We start from the raw sequence: 23465 nt of genomic DNA, 5'->3' as shown, positions 1-23465 counted from the left end.
ATTCAAACTTATCACTCTGAAATCTTTTAATACATTTTTACTTTGAATGACCAGACAAACAAGGATATATTTCCACAGAGAGCCTTTTCTATACATCTCAGAATTCTTGTATTGGCTGTATACAAACAGTTGAAGTGAGATTTAAGGCCTGCAAACACACCTCTCTATGTACTGTTACACATACTTAAGCCTTCGTGAGCAGACACAATGCCACAATGTTATTTCATTCTGACTTTCACTAAAACTTTCACAACATTCTGTGATTACCAGTGGTATACTGGATACTATGTACCAACTGACCTCTGACCTGTACCAAATTTGACTTCTGACCTGTACCACAGTTAACGTACCTCTATGTCTTGTACCACAAATTATACCTTGGTCCTGTTCCTACAGATGACCTATGCCTACCTCTGGCCTTACAACAGATGATCTCTGACCTGTATCAATGAACCACTTAGTGAATCTATTTAAATATATCAAACTTTCTTTTCATGACTTACAACTGACTTATAATTTACAACCAACTTAATATTCTGATCGATACTTACAACCGACTTAATATTCTTATAATTAAAACCGACTTAATATTTTGATACTTACAACCGACTTAATATTCTGATACTAACATCAGACAACATTCTGATACTAACATCAGACAACATTCTGATACTAACATCAGACAACATTCAGATACTAACATCAGACAACATTCAGATACTAACATCAGACAACATTCTGATACTAACACCAGACAACATTCGGATACTAACAACAGACAACATTCTGATACTAACACCAGACAACATTCGGATACTAACATCAGACAACATTCGGATACTAACATCAGACAACATTCGGATACTAACAACAGACAACATTCTGATACTAACACCAGACAACATTCGGATACTAACATCGCAGACAACATTCGGATACTAACACCAGACAACATTCGGATACTAACAACAGACAACATTCTGATACTAACATCAGACAACATTCCGATACTAACACCAGAAAATATTCTGATACTAACACCAGACAACATTCGGATAATAACATCAGACAACACTCTGATACTAACATCAGACAACATTCGGATACTAACATCAGACAACATTCTGATACTAACACCAGACAACATTCTGATACTAACATCAGACAACATTCTGATACTAACACCAGACAACATTCGGATAATAACATCAGACAACACTCTGATACTAACACCAGACAACATTCTGATACTTACATCAGACAACATTCTGATACTAACACCAGACAACATTCGGATACTAACATCAGACAACATTCGGATACCAACACCAGACAACATTCGGATACTAACATCAGACAACATTCGGATACTAACATCAGACAACATTCCGATACTAACATCAGACAACATTCCGATACTAACATCAGACAACATTCCGATACTAACACCAGATATTGTAACAGGTGTTTGTTGGTAGATTGTACTCAGAATCACTGCGGTGATATTAACAGTGTTTTAAATAACCCTGAGTGTGTAGTCCTGACTATACAGCTATAAGTAACATGGATGACAGGTGTTTGATAGGTAGAGACTTGATGGTCACTATGACCACATCAGTAATATTGGTCCATAAAATCATTGCAACCCACTTAAACCTCAACAAAGTCAATAAAAACAGAAGTGAGCGGGTCTCATAATTACCCCTGAACACTCACCAATAAACTGTGTATATAACCTGCAATATAACTGGGAGATGTTAGAGGTTTGATGGGCGATGTTAGAGGTTTGGTGAGATGTTAGAGGTTTGATGGGAGATGTTAGAGGTTTGGTGTGAGATGTTAGAGGTTTGGTGGGAGATGTTAGAGGTTTGGTGGGAGATGTTAGAGGTTTGGTGTGAGATGTTAGAGGTTTGATTGGAGATGTTAGAGGTTTGATGGGAGATGTTAGAGGTCTGGTGTGAGATGTTAGAGGTTTGGTGTGAGATGTTAGAGGTTTGGTGTGAGATGTTAGAGGTTTGGTGGGAGATGTTAGAGGTTTGGTGGGAGATGTTAGAGGTTTGGTGGGAGATGTTAGAGGTTTGGAGGGAGATGTTAGAGGTTTGATGGGAGATGTTAGAGGTCTGGTGTGAGATGTTAGAGGTTTGGTGTGAGATGTTAGAGGTCTGGTGGGAGATGTTAGAGGTTTGGTGGGAGATGTTAGAGGTTTGGTGGGAGATGTTAGAGGTTTGGTGGGAGATGTTAGAGGTTTGGTGGGAGATGTTAGAGGTTTGGTGGGAGATGTTAGAGGTTTGATGGGAGATGTTAGAGGTCTGGTGTGAGATGTTAGAGGTTTGGTGTGAGATGTTAGAGGTCTGGTGGGAGATGTTAGAGGTTTGGTGGGAGATGTTAGAGGTTTGGTGGGAGATGTTAGAGGTTTGGTGTGAGATGTTAGAGGTTTGGTGGGAGATGTTAGAGGTCTGGTGTGAGATGTTAGAGGTTTGGTGTGAGATGTTAGAGGTCTGGTGGGAGATGTTAGAGGTTTGGTGGGAGATGTTAGAGGTTTGGTGGGAGATGTTAGAGGTTTGGTGTGAGATGTTAGAGGTTTGGTGGGAGATGATAGAGGTTTGGTGTGAGATGTTAGAGGTTTGGTGGGAGATGTTAGAGGTTTGGTGGGAGATGTTAGAGGTTTGGTGTGAGATGTTAGAGGTTTGGTGTGAGATGTTACAGGTTTGGTGTGAGATGTTAGAGGTTTGGTGGGAGATGTTAGAGGTTTGGTGGGAGATGTTAGAGGTTTGATGGGCGATGTTAGAGGTTTGGTGTGAGATGTTAGAGGTTTGGTGGGAGATGTTAGAGGTTTGATGGGAGATGTTAGAGGTTTGGTGGGCGATGTTAGAGGTTTGATGTGAGATGTTAGAGGTTTGGTGTGAGATGTTATAGGTTTAGTGGGAGATGTTAGAGGTTTGGTGGGAGATGTTATAGGTTTAGTGGGAGATGTTAGAGGTTTGGTGGGAGATGTTAGAGGTTTGGTGGGAGATGTTAGAGGTTTGGTGTGAGATGTTAGAGGTTTGGTGGGAGATGTTAGAGGTTTGGTGGGAGATGTTAGAGGTTTGGTGAGATGTTAGAGGTTTGGTGGGAGATGTTAGAGGTTTGGTGGGCGATGTTAGAGGTTTGATGTGAGATGTTAGAGGTTTGGTGTGAGATGTTAGAGGTTTGGTGTGAGATGTTAGAGGTTTGGTGGGAGATGTTAGAGGTTTGGTGGGAGATGTTAGAGGTTTGGTGGGCGATGTTAGAGGTTTGATGTGAGATGTTAGAGGTTTGGTGTGAGATGTTAGAGGTTTGGTGGGAGATGTTAGAGGTTTGGTGGGAGATGTTAGAGGTTTGGTGTGAGATGTTAGAGGTTTGGTGTGAGATGTTAGAGGTTTGGTGGGAGATGTTAGAGGTTTGGTGGGAGATGTTAGAGGTTTGGTGTGAGATGTTAGAGGTTTGGTGTGAGATGTTAGAGGTTTGGTGGGAGATGTTAGAGGTTTGGTGGGAGATGTTAGAGGTTTGGTGTGAGATGTTAGAGGTCTGGTGTGAGATGTTAGAGGTTTGGTGGGCGATGTACTAGTTTACTGTAAAGACCCTACCTTCCCCTGTCATCAGTGTGATGTTTTAGGCTGTACTAGTTTACTGTAAAGACCCTACCTTCCCCTGTCATCAGTGTGATGTTTTAGGCTGTGCTAGTTTACTGTAAAGACTCTACCTTCCCCTGTCATCAGTGTGATGTTTTAGGCTGTACTAGTTTACTGTAAAGACTCTACCTTCCCCTGTCATCAGTGTGATGTTTTAGGCTGTACTAGTTTACTGTAAAGACTCTACCTTCCCCTGTCATCAGTGTGATGTTTTAGGCTGTATTAGTTTCTGTAAAGACTTCCCCTGTCATCAGTGTGATGTTTTAGGCTGTACTAGTTTACTGTAAAGACTCTACCTTCCCCTGTCATCAGTGTGATGTTTTAGGCTGTACTAGTATCTGTAAAGACTTCCCCTGTCATCAGTGTGATGTTTTAGGCTGTACTAGTTTCTGTAAAGACTTCCCCTGTCATCAGTGTGATGTTTTAGGCTGTGCTAGTTTACTGTAAAGACTCTACCTTCCCCTGTCATCAGTGTGATGTTTTAGGCTGTACTAGTCTCTGTAAAGACTCTACCTTCCCCTGTCATCAGTGTGATGTTTTAGGCTGTACTAGTTTACTGTAAAGACTCTACCTTCCCCTGTCATCAGTGTGATGTTTTAGGCTGTACTAGTTTACTGTAAAGACTCTACCTTCCCCTGTCATCAGTGTGATGTTTTAGGCTGTACTAGTTTACTGTAAAGACTCTACCTTCCCCTGTCATCAGTGTGATGTTTTAGGCTGTACTAGTTTACTGTAAAGACTCTACCTTCCCCTGTCATCAGTGTGATGTTTTAGGCTGTACTAGTTTACTGTAAAGACTCTACCTTCCCCTGTTATGAGTGTGATGTTTTAGGCTGTATTAGTCTCTGTAAAGACTCTACCTTCCCCTGTCATCAGTGTGATGTTTTAGGCTGTACTAGTTTACTGTAAAGACTCTACCTTCCCCTGTTATCAGTGTGATGTTTTAGGCTGTATTAGTCTCTGTAAAGACTCTACCTTCCCCTGTCATCAGTGTGATGTTTTAGGCTGTACTAGTTTCTGTAAAGACTCTACCTTCCCCTGTCATCAGTGTGATGTTTTAGGCTGTACTAGTTTCTGTAAAGACTCTACCTTCCCCTGTCATCAGTGTGATGTTTTAGGCTGTACTAGTTTCTGTAAAGACTCTACCTTCCCCTGTCATCAGTGTGATGTTTTAGGCTGTACTAGTTTACTGTAAAAACTCTACCTTCCACTGCCATCAGTGTGATGTTTTAGGCTGTACTAGTTTACTAACACAGTATCGACAAGTATGACCAACGCAAGGAAAAGCATTAATTACAAGTTCACACAATGAGTTCAGTCTCAGAAAGTGTAGAAGTTCCTGTGACAGTCATTAAAGTTAGACTCCAATCAAGATTATTGATACACGTACATGTAACCACTAATCTACAGCTCCACGATGTTTACAGTGAAACTCAATACGATTATTGATACACGTACATGTAACCACTTAATCTACAGCTCCACAATGTTTACAGTGAAACTCAATACGATTAAGTTGCCGCTACCATTGCTCCATTATATCAATATTTATTTTAGGTGTAACACACTAAACCTCCACCACTACTAATACCAGGTACACTAATAAATTAAGATAAACCAACCTCATTTATACATTCTATAAAATCTCAATAGCGGTTCAATATCTGGAATGTCGACTCATCTCCTTTAATTATATCGCTAATTAATAAATGTACCAACTTGTCTATAAGAGAACAAAAAGATTTTCTGTCAATGCTGGCATGGCCATTGAGTCGTTCAGGTGTAAATGTTGTACACCGGTTATTTCACTTTAAGGTTCAGTGATCCCAGTAAGTTAGTATTAAACAGGTCAATAGATACTAGGGTCTCAGTAAGTCAGTATTATATACAGGTCAATAGATACTAGGGCCTCAGTAAGTCAGTATTCCATACAGGCCAATAGATACTAGGGCCTCAGTAAGTCAGTATTACATACAGGTCAATAGATACTAGGGCCTCAGTAAGTCAGTATTCCATACAGGTCAATAGATACTAGGGCCTCAGTAAGTCAGTATTACATACAGGTCAATAGATACTAGGGTCTCAGTAAGTCAGTATTACATACAGGTCAATAGATACTAGGGCCTCAGTAAGTCAGTATTATATACAGGTCAGTAGATACTAGGGCCTCAGTAAGTCAGTATTCCATACAGGTCAATAGATACTAGGGCCTCAGTAAGTCAGTATTCCATACAGGTCAATAGATACTAGGGTCTCAGTAAGTCAGTATTACATACAGGTCAATAGATACTAGGGTCTCAGTAAGTCAGTATTCCATACAGGTCAGTAGATACTAGGGCCTCAGTAAGTCAGTATTACATACAGGTCAATAGATACTAGGGCCTCAGTAAGTCAGTATTATATACAGGTCAATAGATACTAGGGCCTCAGTAAGTCAGTATTACATACAGGTAAGTAGATACTAGGGCCACCGTAAGTCAGTATTACATACAGGTAAGTAGATACTAGGGCCTCCGTAAGTCAGTATTATATATACAGGTCAATAGATACTAGGGCCTCAGTAAGTCAGTATCACATACAGGTCAATAGATACTAGGGCCTCAGTAAGCCAGTATTACATACAGGTCAATAGATACTAGGGCCTCAGTAAGTCGGTATTACATACAGGTCAATAGATACTAGGGTCTCAGTAAGTCAGTATTACATACAGGTCAGTATACGTAGATACTAGGGCCTCAGTAAGTCAGTATTCCATACAGGTCAATAGATACTAGGGCCTCAGTAAGTCAGTATTCCATACAGGTCAATAGATACTAGGGTCTCAGTAAGTCAGTATTACATACAGGTCAATAGATACTAGGGCCTCAGTAAGTCAGTATTCCATACAGGTCAATATATACTAGGGCCTCAGTAAGTCAGTATTACATACAGGTCAATAGATACTAGGGCCACAGTAAGTCAGTATTCCATACAGGTCAATAGATACTAGGGCCTCAGTAAGTCAGTATTCCATACAGGTCAATAGATACTAGGGCCTCAGTAAGTCAGTATTCCATACAGGTCAATAGATACTAGGGCCTCCGTAAGTCAGTATTACATACAGGTCAATAGATACTAGGGCCTCAGTAAGTCAGTATTACATACAGGTCAATAGATACTAGGGCCTCAGTAAGTCAGTATTACATACAGGTCAATAGATACTAGGGCCTCAGTAAGTCAGTATTACATACAGGTCAATAGATACTAGGGCCTCAGTAAGTCAGTATTACATACAGGTCAATAGATACTAGGGCCTCAGTAAGTCAGTATTCCATACAGGTCAATATATACTAGGGCCTCAGTAAGTCAGTATTACATACAGGTCAATAGATACTAGGGCCTCAGTAAGTCAGTATTACATACAGGTCAATAGATACTAGGGCCTCAGTAAGTCAGTATTACATACAGGTCAATAGATACTAGGGCCTCAGTAAGTCAGTAATACATACAGGTCAATAGATACTAGGGCCTCAGTAAGTCAGTATTACATACAGGTAAGTAGATACTAGGGCCACCGTAAGTCAGTATTACATACAGGTAAGTAGATACTAGGGCCTCCGTAAGTCAGTATTATATATACAGGTCAATAGATACTAGGGCCTCAGTAAGTCAGTATTACATACAGGTCAATAGATACTAGGGCCTCAGTAAGTCGGTATTACATACAGGTCAATAGATACTAGGGTCTCAGTAAGTCAGTATTACATACAGGTCAGTATACGTAGATACTAGGGCCTCAGTAAGTCAGTATTCCATACAGGTCAATAGATACTAGGGCCTCAGTAAGTCAGTATTCCATACAGGTCAATAGATACTAGGGTCTCAGTAAGTCAGTATTACATACAGGTCAATAGATACTAGGGCCTCAGTAAGTCGGTATTACATACAGGTCAATAGATACTAGGGTCTCAGTAAGTCAGTATTACATACAGGTCAGTATACGTAGATACTAGGGCCTCAGTAAGTCAGTATTCCATACAGGTCAATAGATACTAGGGCCTCAGTAAGTCAGTATTCCATACAGGTCAATAGATACTAGGGTCTCAGTAAGTCAGTATTACATACAGGTCAATAGATACTAGGGCCTCAGTAAGTCAGTATTCCATACAGGTCAATATATACTAGGGCCTCAGTAAGTCAGTATTACATACAGGTCAATAGATACTAGGGCCACAGTAAGTCAGTATTCCATACAGGTCAATAGATACTAGGGCCTCAGTAAGTCAGTATTACATACAGGTCAATAGATACTAGGGCCTCAGTAAGTCAGTATTACATACAGGGCAAACTTTTGGTAGATGCATCTTGTGGTTATATAGATACACCTTGTGGTTATATAGATACACCTTGTGGTTATATAGATACACCTTGTGGTTATATAGATACACCTTGTGGTTATATAGATACACCTTGTGGTTATATAGATACACCTTGTGGTTATATAGATACACCTTGTGGTTATATAGATATACCCTGTAGTTATATAGATACACCTTGTGGTTATATATAGATACACCTTGTGGTTATATATAGATACACCTAGTGGTTATATAGATACACCTTGTAGTTATATATAGATACACCTTGTGGTTATATAGATACACCTTGTAGTTATATAGATACACCTTTTGGTTATATAGATATACCTTGTGGTAATATAGATACACCTTGTAGTTATATAGATATACCTTGTGGTAATATAGATACACCTTGTAGTTATATAGATACACCTTGTGGTTATATATAGATATACCTTGTGGTTATATATAGATACACCTTGTAGTTATATAGATACACCTTGTGGTTATATATAGATATACCTTGTGGTTATATATAGATACACCTTGTAGTTATATATAGATACACCTTGTAGTTATATATAGATACACCTTGTAGTTATATAGATACACCTTGTGGTTATATATAGATATACCTTGTGGTTATATATAGATACACCTTGTAGTTATATAGATACACCTTGTGGTTATATAGATACACCTTTTGGTTATATAGATCTATACACCTTGTGGTTATATAGATATACCTTGTGGCTATATAGATACACCTTGTGGTTATATAGATACACCTTGTGGTTATATAGATACACCTTGTGGTTATATGTAGATACACCTTGTGGTTATATAGATATACCCTGTGGTTATATAGATACACCTTGTGGTTATATATAGATACACCTTGTGGTTATATAGATACACCTTGTAGTTATATATAGATACACCTTGTGGTTATATAGATACACCTTGTGGTTATATAGATACACCTTGAGGTTATATAGATACACCTTGTGGTTATATAGATACACCTTGTGGTTATATAGATATACCTTGTGGTTATATAGATACACCTTGTGGTTATATAGATACACCTTGTGGTTATATAGATATACCTTGTGGTTATATAGATACACCTTGTGGTTATATAGATACACCTTGTGGTTATATAGATACACCTTGTGGTTATATAGATATAGCTTGTGGTTATATAGATACACCTTGTGGTTATATAGATACACCTTGTGGTTATATATAGATACACCTTGTGGTTATATATAGATACACCTTGTGGTTATATAGATACACCTTGTAGTTATATAGATACACCTTGTAGTTATATAGATACACCTTGTGGTTATATAGATACACCTTGTGGTTATATAGATACACCTTGTAGTTATATAGATACACCTTGTGGTTATATAGATACACCTAGTGGTTATATAGATATACCTTGTGGTTATATAGATACACCTTGTGGTTATATAGATACACCATGTGGTTATATATAGATACACCTTGTAGTTATATAGATACACCCTGTGGTTATATAGATACACCTTGTGGTTATATAGATACACCGTGTGGTTATATATAGATACACCTTGTGGTTATATAGATACACCCTGTGGTTATATAGATACACCGTGTGGTTATATATAGATACACCTTGTGGTTATATAGATACACCCTGTGGTTATATAGATACACCTAGTGGTTATATAGATACACCTTGTGTTAAAAATTGATAAAAAAAAACTCAAACAACCTTGTGAAAATGTCTGATTATTCACGCTTGACCGATAAAACACCACCGATGGAATTTAAATTTCAGTTTGAATCGTTTTTGGTACAGGACTGTTGTGTTAAAGGGTAAACAAACAGTAAATTATAAAGATCTGTACGTAAACAGGTCCTGGCACATCAAATAGCTGGCCTGTTTTGTGTTGAGGAGACAGTGATACAGAAGGCCCAGCTCACGTAAAACCGTGATCAGACATGTTGGAAATGTTCAACAACACATTCAGGATCAAACCTATTCTATGAATCACTTTTTTTCAAACTGACAAATGACACAATACGGTAACGTATTGTATGTTAAGATATCAACTTTGAATTAGAGACTCGCATTAATGTGATCTAAATTATTCTGTGTTGCTAGTTAAAACTGACGCATTCATCTCAAATGAAAAATTTGATCTCAATAGGATTTGAATGAGCAATCACGGTTACAAACCAACTCTACAAAACACTTCTATCGAGAGTGTTACAAACCAACTCTACAAAACACTTCTATCAAGAGTGTTACAAACCAACTCTACAAAACACTTCTATCAAGAGTGTTATATCCTGATTTCCTAATCACGATTACAAACCAACTCTACAAAACACTTCTATCAAGAGTGTTACAAACCAACTCTACAAATCACTTCTATCAAGAGTGTCATATCCTGATTTCCTAATCACGATTACAAACCAACTCTACAAATCACTTCTATCAAGAGTGTTACAAACCAACTCTACAAAACACTTCTATCAAGAGTGTTACAAACCAACTCTACAAAAAACACTTCTATCTAGAGTGTTACAAACCAACTCTACAAAACACTTCTATCTAGAGTGTTACAAACCAACTCTACAAAACACTTCTATCAAGAGTGTTACAAACCAACTCTACAAAACACTTCTATCTAGAGTGTTACAAACCAACTCTACAAAACACTTCTATCTAGAGTGTTACAAACCAACTCTACAAAACACTTCTATCTAGAGTGTTACAAACCAACTCTACAAAACACTTCTATCAAGAGTGTCATATCCTGATTTCCTAATCACAGTTACAAACCAACTCTACAAAACACTTCTATCTAGAGTGTTATATCCTGATTTCCTAATCACGGTTACAAACCAACTCTACAAAACACTTCTATCAAGAGTGTTACAAACCAACTCTACAAAACACTTCTATCAAGAGTGTCATATCCTGATTTCCTAATCACAGTTACAAACCAACTCTACAAAACACTTCTATCAAGAGTGTTACAAACCAACTCTACAAATCACTTCTATCAAGAGTGTTACAAACCAACTCTACAAAACACTTCTATCAAGAGTGTCATATCCTGATTTCCTAATCACAGTTACAAACCAACTCTACAAAACACTTCTATCAAGAGTGTCATATCCTGATTGCCTAATCAGGTGAAAGTAGCAACCAATGTCAGACATCATTATAGGGAATGGTGTAGACTGTTGATTCAGACTTAATACTTTAATAACCATACATATTAAATACCAATTAACAACAGAACGGCCTGTGTAAGGACAGTGTGTATCCCAGGATTACAATTTAAGTATTTACTAAGCTCTTAATCATTAACCTCATTTTTATAGCTCAACTGTGTACATTTAAATTTGTACAAAGTGATATCAATCATTGTGTTAAGAAATCTTACTGCAGCGATTCATTTGACATACATATTTCTCCATTACACACCCTGTTATTATTACAATACATACATTGTTTATGGTAGTATACTGTTAATATAGTGTTTAGTGTAATAACCGTATATGTATTACACATTAGTAATGATCAGGCTTATTATCATACCCAATTCTATATAGGTTTACTGTGGAGTTATTTACAATCCTAAGATAAGTAATTTAAAGGTATAGGCAAGCATACAAATTCAAATGATCAGCCTTAAATCTAAATATCTCGACTCAATTAATTGGTGTATATTGGAGGATCAGGAAGGGTGCATGCATCAAGGAAACTGAATGGATATCAACAATAAAGTAAAATAAATTATCTGACAGGTATGCCAATGATTTACATACTCTAAAAACGCTCAAACAAAACATTCAACACTGAAATCCTGTGTAATTCTACACACAGGGTACATATCCTAATATTTATAAAAACTTGTATGGTTTACAGAGATAGGTAGAGAAGGTAATAAAGGTATTGATTCTGTTAAATCTCCCTGTACGCAAAGCATTCACTTTACTTTCCAGAAAACAATGTGTAGATATCAGATTATTTTTGTACCGACTAGAACTTTCTCCAGGATTGTTTGTTTTTGTTTAACGTCCTATTAACAGCCAGGGTCATTTAAGGACGTGCCAGGTTTTGGAGGTGGAGGAAAGCCGGAGTACCCGGAGAAAAACCACCGGCCTACGGTCAGTACCTGGCAACTGCCCCACATAGGTTTCGAACTCGCAACCCAGAGGTGGAGGGCTAGTGTTAAAGTGTCGGGACACCGTAACCACTCGGCCACCTCGGCCCCAGGATAACTGATTTTTGTACAATTAGAACTGTCCCCAGGATGGCTGATTTTTGTACAGACAAGAACTGTCCTGAGGATGACTGATTTTTGTACAGACAAGAACTGTCCCCAGGATGGCTGATTTTTGTACAGACTAGAACTGTCCCCAGGATGACTGATTTTTGTACAGACTAGAACTGTCCCCAGGATGACTGATTTTTGTACAGACAAGAACTGTCCCTAGGATGACTGATTTTTGTACAGACTAGAGCTGTCCTGAGGATGACTGATTTTTGTACAAACTAGAACTGTCCCCAGGATGGCTGATTTTTGTACAGACTAGAACTGTCCCTAGGATAACTGATTTTTGTACAGACTAGAACTGTCCCCAGGATGGCTGATTTTTGTACAGACTAGAACTGTCCCCAGGATGACTGATTTTTGTACAGACTAGAGCTGTCCCCTGGATAGCTGATTTTTGTACTGGTCACAGGACCTCCAAGCTATTGAGAAGAATTTGTCTGAAGTTTTAACATATTTTACCCCTGTGAACTATATCAAGTCTTAAGTCCTCTTTGTTATTGAGAGTTATTTGAGATTTTAGCATTATAGAATTTATTCCAATTTGACTAAAACCTCATTTGTAAGTCAATCGGTGAAGCATTGAAAAATTGAAACCAATTTCTCCTAATCTAAAATTTCAATCTAAAAATACGTTAAAAAAAAACAATCCATGTAATGATTTAGGGCATGTTGCAATGTCCATACTACATGTTACTATATTCCAGGTTTGGTTGAGGGGGGAGGGACAATAATAAGCTAAAAATATAAGATTGCTAAATATACAGACCCATTTGGTTAGTCAGCTACCTGGGTATTTGTGTATTTAACAAATTTAACCATATCATTTAAATAGTTCAAGCTTGTTAGCACTTCCATGGCAGCTAACATTAAGCAGTACTGGATAAATATCAACATTTTCGGCTTTTGGTTCCCAAGTAGTTTTAATGGTTTTTTTCTCTCTTCTTTTTCTACATAATGATTCCTTCTGACCTTGCACGTAGAGCACCTTTGGGGACAAGTAAAGATCACAGACCTAGATGTGTGGTGTATTACCGGGTTGTAAATCTGTCACGTAAACAAAGTTTTATAACCGGTCACTGCCATTCCCGTTACTCACACAAGTTGTAAACTTAACTCCCAGTATTTAAACTCCAGAACTAGTTTTTAAATTTTCTTTTCAGCTCAGCAAAGCCTTTAACTTCTAGGGTCCGATGAGATTTATTTTATATGTTTCAGGAAATAAAAACCTTGTTTCAGATTTTTCATATTGATGATTTATGGCAGAATGTACATTTTAAGTAATGCGAGTCCTATACCAATAGACAAGATCTAGAGTACAAAGACCAGCTGAATATGGCTCAGTTATCATAATATACAAGGTACCATGACTCCTCTAACACCTCAGGGCTCCGCTAACAATCCAAACTCCTCTTACTCTCGAGGACTCCTCTAACACTCCAGGACACCTCTAACACTCCAGGACACCTCTAACACTCCAGGACTCCTCTAACACCCCACGACTCCTCTAACACTCCAGGACTCCTCTAACACTCCACAACTCCTCTAACACTCTAGGACTCCTCTAACACTCCACGACTCCTCTAACACGACTCCTCTAACACTCCACGACTCCTCTAACACTCCACGACTCCTCTAACATGACTCCTATAACACTCCACGACTCCTCTAACACTCCACGACTCCTCTAACACTCCACGACTCCTCTAACACTCCAGGACTCCTCTAACACTCCCACAACTCCTCTAACACTCTAGGACTCCTCTAACACTCCACGACTCCTCTAACACGACTCCTCTAACACTCCACGACTCCTCTAACACTCCACGACTCCTCTAACACTCCACGACTCCTCTAACACTCCACGACTCCTCTAACACTCCACAACTCCTCTAACACTCCACGACTCCTCTAACACTCCACGACTCCTCTAACACCCCACGACTCCTCTAACACGACTCCTCTAACACTCCAGGACACCTCTAACAGTCTCCACGACTCCTCTAACACTCCACGACTCCTCTAACAATCCACGACTCCTCTAACACTCCACGACTCCTCTAACACTCCATGACTCCTCTAACACGACTCCTCTAACACGACTCCTCTAACACTCCACGACTCCTCTAACACTCCACGACTCCTCTAACACTCCAGGACTCCTGTAACACTCCACGACTCCTCTAACACTCCACGACTCCTCTAACACTCCACGACTCCTCTAACACTCCACGACTCCTCTAACACTCCACGACTCCTCTAACACTCCACGACTCCTCTAACACTCCACGACTCCTCTAACACTCCACGACTCCTCTAACACGACTCCTCTAACACTCCAGGACTCCTCTAACACTCCAGGACTCCTCTAACACTCCAGGACTCCTCTAACACTCCACGACTCCTCTAACACTCCACGACTCCTCTAACACTCCACGACTCCTCTAACACTCCACAACTCCTCTAACACTCCACGACTCCTCTAACACTCCACGACTCCTCTAACACTCCACGACTCCTCTAACACTCCACGACTCCTCTAACACTCCACGACTCCTCTAACACTCCATGACTCCTCTAACACTCCACGACTCCTCTAACACTCCACGACTCCTCTAACACGCTAGGACTCCTCTAACACTCCAGGACTCCTCTAACACTCCACGACTCCTCTAATACTCCATGACTCCTCTAACACTCCACGACTCCTCTAACACTTCAGGACACCTCTAACACTCCACGACTCCTCTAACACTCAAGGACTCACTCCATGACACCCTCTAACACCCCACGACTCCTCTAACACTCCAGGACTCCTCTAACACTCCAGGACTCCTCTAACACTCCACGACTCCTCTAACACTCCAGGACTCCTCTAACACTCCACGACTCCTCTAACACTCCACGACTCCTCTAACACCCCACGACTCCTCTAACACTCCAGGACTCCTCTAACACTCCAGGACTCCTCTAACACTCCACGACTCCTCTAACACTCCAGGACTCCTCTAACACTCCACGACTCCTCTAACACTCCACGACACCTCTAACACTCCACATCTCCTTTAACACGTGGATACCTTGTAAGAGGAGTGCCAGTTTTCTGTCTATGACACTTTGTCATACAAGCCAACATGCTTTAAACTTGTTTAATTGATTAAGATAATTCTTAGGAGGTGTAATACCCCTGTACAATTTATTCATTTTTCAAACAGTAGTCATTCAAATAGTTTGAGAACATAGTTAATGTATAAGTAACTGGCCATCATGCTTTTCAAAATTCTTCAAACCTCAAAACAAATGAAACTTTTAACTGTTATAACCAACTTCAAAGTAAGCGTAGCCTTTTCCAGGCCAGGAGTTGGTACATACCAAAATATACATCATCAAAATCTACATCAGCCCTGCTTCCTGAAATAAAATGTCCAGTTATTGTAGTAAATTTTATCAAATTTCAACAGATACTTATAGCATATTTATGAAATGGCCAACCAACATCAAAACTATGAAATTCCTAAATAAAAGAGATGACACTAATTCTGAACAGACATTGCTAACACTCCCCCATCCCGACCCCTACTGGGAAAAGCCAAGGTAAGATAAACTGTAAAAGTCGGAGGCTCTGTTTAATCCCGACAACTTGATTAAGTCGAGGCTCTGGCTCGCAGTTTAAAGGACCATAATGCATCAGCACAAACCTTCACTGTCTTTGAACTTCTTCACAGCAACCGTCTCACCAGACTCCTGAAAATTCAGAAAAGATCATTTTTAATACATTCAAAACAGGACAGTTGTTGATCTGTATTTGGAACCAGCTTACACAACATCACCTACAATAAACAGCTAATTGTAGTACCACACACACAGTTAATCACGTAAACAATTAATTATGTATGGCGAGAACACTACAGGTAGAACCAATGATCTCGCCTTGGCATCACACATAACATCAAAAGCGCATCCGAACGATTTCTCGCATGGAGCCCCAAATATAGACCAAAGTAGCATGGCCAGTATGGAGTGTGTATGGCACGAGTACAGGGGCAGCAGTTGCCTAGCAAGGTCAATATTATATCCAAACAGACGTGGTTACAGTCATTAATAGCTGTACTCGGTACGTCCCTTAATACAGATCACACTTCATTACCTCGCGTACTGATTCATTCCATTTGATTTCTTGATGGAAACTTTTATTACAAAACCATATCTTATGTCCTATCTACAAAATTAGCTTTGTTTTTCCACCAAGTATATTGTGTTTATCATCAGTGACGTAAGTGTTAATCAATCTGGCATAAATGGAAGTACGACTCAGGCAATCAAACACTTCTATAATTCCTAATTGAAAAAATCTACCTCCAGTTGAAGTAATTATGACCACTGTTTTAGAATAAAGAATGATGTTAGTATCAGAAAGCAACTCTCAGCTTTGATCTAATATTGAACTTCCTATAAATTATAAAACACCAATGATAAGACTACCAGGCATTCAGCTTTATGATAAAACAATGAAAACAGATAAGGAAGAAAGCAAGTACTGGCCAAACAGCCAATGTTATTATAATATCTGCTGTCTGTCAGCAGTCCGATGACATTTTTATAGAGACGGGTGGCTGATGGGGAAGTCAAGTTTATAACAACGATAATAAAACACACAGTAAAAAACAGCTTTTATGTCCCCCCCCCCCCCCCCCCCCCCCCCCTAATTTTTCCCTGTAAAATGTTGGTGATAAAATATCCATTAACAGCACTATAAAGTATCAAATTTATCTCCAACACTGCAATAGTGAATGTTTAAGTGTATTGTATGTTCTGTATAACAGCGAACAAGTCAATATTACATCATAGTAACACATTTAGGTCCCCAACAAGTCAATATTACATCATAGTAACACATTTAGGTCCCCAACAAGTTAATATTACATCATAGCAACACATTTAGGTCCCCAACAAGTTAATATTACATCATAGTAACACATTTAGGTCCCCAACAAGTGTTTGTGTATCTATCTTAATCAGGTCCTAATGATTTATATTACACAGACAATATATCATGTGTAAGAAGGTACTCCATAATATTTCATGTGCACCTGCATTTATATATATAGTTCAAATAAGAGGAACACTTTATATATATATGATACCTCACATCTTAGTGGTTATTCAATTCTGATGAATTCTTCATATTATATATAATTATATGGAAAAAAAAAAAAAATCAAGGCATTCATTGTTATTTAAAGGATTTTTTTTAGATTTGTGAAGTTTATTACAAGGTTGATCAATTAATGATAGAATGTTGTTGTGAAGGCCCTAGGCATGATGAGGCATTAATGATGTAGCTAACATTTAAAGCATTTAGTTCACTTAAAAAAAGTATAGCGTGACTTGAAATCAAATTAAAAGCATGTTATCTAAACAGTTGTTAGACCTGCCTTTAGTGTAGTCCGGTGTCTATCAATATACGGCTGTATTTCAGCACCTGTGTGTGAAATAACCACAGACTGGCTTTCAACTGCCTGCAAACTTATGAATACTTGTTTTTATAAAAACTAATCAGCTGAATGGTCAACACTAATAATATCAAACTACAAAGAGTGTAGGATCCAGTGTATAATCTGGCCATTCTCCAGGTATCATGTACAGACCTGCAGCTCTATAACTTTACTCCTCATTACCACTGTAATCCAATTTCACTGCGAGTTTTATACCAGATTAGGCACGGTCTCTATCACAGCCCTTCTCACATTTAGACTCCTGGAAGCAATCTTATAAATAGATCTCATCAAAAATGAAAATGATTTCTTCAAGTTGACAAATAATGTCATGATGTCCATTACATGTCAGTTAGGTCTGATATATGAGTGTCCACATCAAATTGAATTTATTTCACCAATCCAATAATTTGATATAAGACACCTTGTCATATGAAACTATTAAATTACTTTAATTCAATTATAACAGGAACACTAATGATTTTATTTTTCTGTATACTTTACAACCCGTACTCCAGGGACATACAACCCATACTCCAGGGACGTACAACCCGTACTCCAGGGACGTACAACCCGTACTCCAGGGACGTACCACCCGTACTCCAGGGACGTACAACCCGTACTCCAGGGACGTACAACCCGTACTCCAGGGACGTACAACCCATACTCCAGGGACGTACAACCTGTACTCCAGGGACGTACAACCCGTACTCCAGGGACGTACAACCCGTACTCCAGGGACGTACAACCCATACTCCAGGGACGTACAACCCGTACTCCAGGGACGTACAACCCGTACTCCAGGGACGTACAACCCGTACTCCAGGGACGTACAACCCATACTCCAGGGACACACAACCTGTACTTCAGGGACATACAACCTGTACTCCAGGGACGTACAACCTGTACTTCAGGGACATATAACCTGTACTCTAGGGACGTACAACCCGTACTCCAGATATATATGTGGGTATACTGAGGGTGGTATGTTAGTTGTGACTGCCCCTCTATATCTGTGTGGGTATTATTAACTGAGGGTGGTATGTTAGTTGTGACTGCCCCTCAATATCTGTGTGGGTATACTGAGGGTGGTATGTAAGTTGTGACTGCCCCTCTATATCTATGTGTGTATACTGAGGGTGGTATGTTAGTTGTGACTGCCCCTCTATATCTGTGTGGGTATACTGAGGGTGGTATGTTAGTTGTGACTGCCCCTCTATATCTGTGTGGGTATACTGAGGGTGGTATGTTAGTTGTGGCTGCCCCTCTATATCTGTGTGGGTATACTGAGGGTGGTATGTTAGTTGTGACTGCCCCTCTATATCTATGTGTGTATACTGAGGGTGGTATGTTAGTTGTGACTGCCCCTCTATATCTGTGTGGGTATACTGAGGGTGGTATGTTAGTTGTGACTGCCCCTCTATATCTGTGTGGGTATACTGAGGGTGGTATGTTAGTTGTGACTGCCCCTCTACATCTGTGTGGGTATACTGTGTGGGTATACTGAGGGTGGTATGTTAGTTGTGGCTGCCCCTCTACATCTGTGTGGGTATACTGAGGGTGGTATGTTAGTTGTGGCTGCCCCTCTATATATATGTGGGTATACTGAGGGTGGTATGTTAGTTGTGACTGCCCCTCTATATCTATGTGGGTATACTGAGGGTGGTATGTTAGTTGTGACTGCCCCTCTACATCTGTGTGGGTATACTGAGGGTGGTATGTTAGTTGTGACTGCCCCTCTACATCTGTGTGGGTATACTGAGGGTGGTATGTTAGTTGTGACTGCCCCTCTACATCTGTGTGGGTATACTGAGGGTGGTATGTTAGTTGTGGCTGCCCCTCTACATCTGTGTGGGTGTACTGAGGGTGGTATGTTAGTTGTGGCTGCCCCTCTACATCTGTGTGGGTATACTGAGGGTGGTATGTTAGTTGTGGCTGCCCCTCTACATCTGTGTGGGTGTACTGAGGGTGGTATGTTAGTTGTGTCTGCCCCTCTACATCTGTGTGGGTATACTGAGGGTGGTATGTTAGTTGTGGCTGCCCCTCTACATCTGTGTGGGTATACTGAGGGTGGTATGTTAGTTGTGGCTGCCCCTCTACATCTGTGTGGGTATACTGAGGGTGGTATGTTAGTTGTGACTGCCCCTCTACATCTGTGTGGGTATACTGAGGGTGGTATGTTAGTTGTGGCTGCCCCTTTACATCTGTGTGGGTGTACTGAGGGTGGTATGTTAGTTGTGACTGCCCCTCTACATCTGTGTGGGTATACTGAGGGTGGTATGTTAGTTGTGGCTGCCCCTCTACATCTGTGTGGGTATACTGAGGGTGGTATGTTAGTTGTGGCTGCCCCTCTATATCTGTGTGGGTATACTGAGGGTGGTATGTTAGTTGTGACTGCCCCTCTACATCTGTGTGGGTATACTGAGGGTAGTATGTTAGTTGTGTCTGCCCCTCTACATCTGTGTGGGTATACTGAGGGTGGTATGTTAGTTGTGGCTGCCCCTCTACATGTGTGTGTGTATACTGAGGGTGGTATGTTAGTTGTGGCTGCCCCTCTATATCTGTGTGGGTGTACTAAGGGTGGTATGTTAGTTGTGACTGCCCCTCTATATCTGTGTGGGTATACTGAGGGTGGTATGTTAGTTGTGACTGCCCCTCTACATCTGTGTGGGTGTACTGAGGTTGGTATGTTAGTTGTGGCTGCCCCTCTATATCTGTGTGGGTATACTGAGGGTGGTATGTTAGTTGTGGCTGCCCCTCTACATCTGTGTGGGTATACTGAGGGTGGTATGTTAGTTGTGGCTGCCCCTCTATATCTGTGTGGGTGTACTAAGGGTGGTATGTTAGTTGTGACTGCCCCTCTACATCTGTGTGGGTATACTGAGGGTGGTATGTTAGTTGTGGCTGCCCCTCTACATCTGTGTGGGTATACTGAGGGTGGTATGTTAGTTGTGGCTGCCCCTCTACATCTGTGTGGGTATACTGAGGGTGGTATGTTAGTTGTGACTGTCCCTCTATATCTGTATGGGTGTACTGAGGGTGGTATGTTAGTTGTGACTGTCCCTCTATATCTGTGTGGGTGTACTGAGGGTGGTATGTTAGTTGTGGCTGCCCCTCTACATCTGTGTGGGTATACTGAGGGTGGTATGTTAGTTGTGACTGCCCCTCTATATCTGTGTGGGTATACTGAGGGTGGTATGTTAGTTGTGGCTGCCCCTCTATATCTGTGTGGGTGTACTGAGGGTGGTATGTTAGTTGTGACTGCCCCTCTACATCTGTGTGGGTATACTGAGGGTGGTATGTTAGTTGTGACTGTCCCTCTATATCTGTGTGGGTATACTGAGGGTGGTATGTTAGTTGTGACTGCCCCTCTATATATGTGTGGGTGTACTGAGGGTGGTATGTTAGTTGTGGCTGCCCCTCTACATCTGTGTGGGTGTACCGAGGGTGGTATGTTAGTTGTGGCTGCCCCTCTACATATTTGTGGGTGTACTGAGGGTGGTATGTTAGTTGTGGCTGCCCCTCTATATCTGTGTGGGTATACTGAGGGTGGTATGTTAGTTGTGGCTGCCCCTCTATATCTGTGTGGGTATACTGAGGGTGGTATGTTAGTTGTGACTTTCCCTCTATATCTGTGTGGGTATACTGAGGGTGGTATGTTAGTTGTGGCTGCCCCTCTATATCTGTGTGGGTATACTGAGGGTGGTATGTTAGTTGTGACTGTCCCTCTATATCTGTGTGGGTATACTGAGGGTGGTATGTTAGTTGTGGCTGCCCCTCTACATCTGTGTGGGTATACTGAGGGTGGTATGTTAGTTGTGACTGCCCCTCGATATCTGTGTGGGTATACTGAGGGTGGTATGTTAGTTGTGACTGCCCCTCTATATCTGTGTGGGTATACTGAGGGTGGTATGTTAGTTGTGGCTGCCCCTCTACATATTTGTGGGTGTACTGAGGGTGGTATGTTAGTTGTGACTGCCCCTCTACATGTGTGTGGGTATACTGAGGGTGGTATGTTAGTTGTGGCTGCCCCTCTATATCTGTGTGGGTATACTGAGGGTGGTATGTTAGTTGTGACTGCCCCTCTACATCTGTGTGGGTATACTGAGGGTGGTATGTTAGTTGTGGCTGCCCCTCTATATCTGTGTGGGTGTACTGAGGGTGGTATGTTAGTTATGGCTGCCCCTCTACATCTGTGTGGGTATACTGAGGGTGGTATGTTAGTTGTGTCTGCCCCTCTACATCTGTGTGGGTATACTGAGGGTGTTATGTTAGTTGTGGCTGCCCCTCTACATATTTGTGGGTGTACTGAGGGTGGTATGTTAGTTGTGGCTGCCCCTCTATATCTGTGTGGGTATACTGAGGGTGGTATGTTAGTTGTGACTGCCCCTCTATATATGTGTGGGTGTACTGAGGGTGGTATGTTAGTTGTGACTGCCCCTCTATATCTGTGTGGGTATACTGAGGGTGGTATGTTAGTTGTGACTGCCCCTCTATATCTGTGTGGGTATACTGAGGGTGGTATGTTAGTTGTGGCTGCCCCTCTATATCTGTGTGGGTATACTGAGGGTGGTATGTTAGTTGTGACTGCCCCTCTATATCTGTGTGGGTATACTGTGTGGGTATACTGAGGGTGGTATGTTAGTTGTGACTGCCCCTCTATATCTGTGTGGGTATACTGAGGGTGGTATGTTAGTTGTGACTGCCCCTCTACATCTGTGTGGGTGTACTGAGGGTGGTATGTTAGTTGTGACTGCTCCTCTATATCTGTGTGGGTGTACTGAGGGTGGTATGTTAGTTGTGACTGCCCCTCTATATCTGTGTGGGTGTACTGAGGGTGGTATGTTAGTTGTGACTGCCCCTCTATATCTGTGTGGGTATACTGAGGGTGGTATATTGTTAATTTCTGTCCTTAGGAGAGCCATGAGTGTTTATGGTGTCACACATCTGACAGTGTAGTTGATCAACTGTAACATATCCACTGATGTACATGTTAAAAGGGTTTATAACAATTGACAATAAAAAAGCCACTGTATTAGGTGAAGATTGACACAGTATATATATATATAATACATATACTGATAGGTAAAATCTTATACACCTGTTTTACTGATTACCTTTAAAGTTGTTACCTGACTGACAGGAATTCGTCAATAATCAATTCATTCTTACTACAGGAAACCCCATTAGGTTTTATGTCAATACCAGATAATCTACCTGTGTGGTGTATAAAAACCCAGTCTTAGTACAATTTACAGCCCTTAAGTCATAACAAAGTGAGTCTTGAGTACAATTCACAGTCGGTAAGTCATACCAGCCCAACCTTGAGCACAAATTAGAGCTGTTAATTATATATGTCATAATGACCCAGCCTTGAGTACAAATTACAGCTGTTAATTATATGTCATAATGACCCAGCCTTGAGTGCAGTCACACCAATGTATGTCAATATAATAAGACAATACCTGCTTCCTATAGCTACCAACTTGGCTTAAGGGAGTACGTCACCCTGGTAAGATACTAGCTGCTTCCTACTGACTCAGGTAGGGAGTATGTCACTCTGGTAACAATACCAGCTGCTTCCGACCAACTTTCCTTAAGGGAGTTTGTCGCCCTGGTAAAAATACTAGCTGCTTT

The 23465-nt window shown here is 40.6% G+C and overlaps 1 protein-coding gene across 5 annotated transcripts in view; it reads right to left on the bottom strand.

Moving 5' to 3' along the window:
* Positions 1-23465, bottom strand: part of LOC117328688 (cyclin-dependent kinase-like 5) — a 98239-nt gene that overhangs the window by 54332 nt on the left and 20442 nt on the right. For all 5 annotated transcript variants that reach the window (XR_004533009.1, XM_033886172.1, XM_033886173.1 and 2 more), the window contains exon 4: positions 16032-16077. Coding sequence is in view for 4 of the 5 variants with exons in the window: in XM_033886172.1 (XP_033742063.1) it covers positions 16032-16077 (46 nt within the window). In the remaining variant the exon portion in view is untranslated. The remainder of the gene's footprint in view (positions 1-16031; positions 16078-23465) is intronic.

Source organism: Pecten maximus, chromosome 6 (assembly GCF_902652985.1).
Source record: "Pecten maximus chromosome 6, xPecMax1.1, whole genome shotgun sequence".
NCBI lineage: Eukaryota > Metazoa > Mollusca > Bivalvia > Pectinida > Pectinidae > Pecten > Pecten maximus.
Note: the sequence above shows the minus strand (reverse complement) of the source record. Positions and strands in the feature narration are given on the sequence as shown.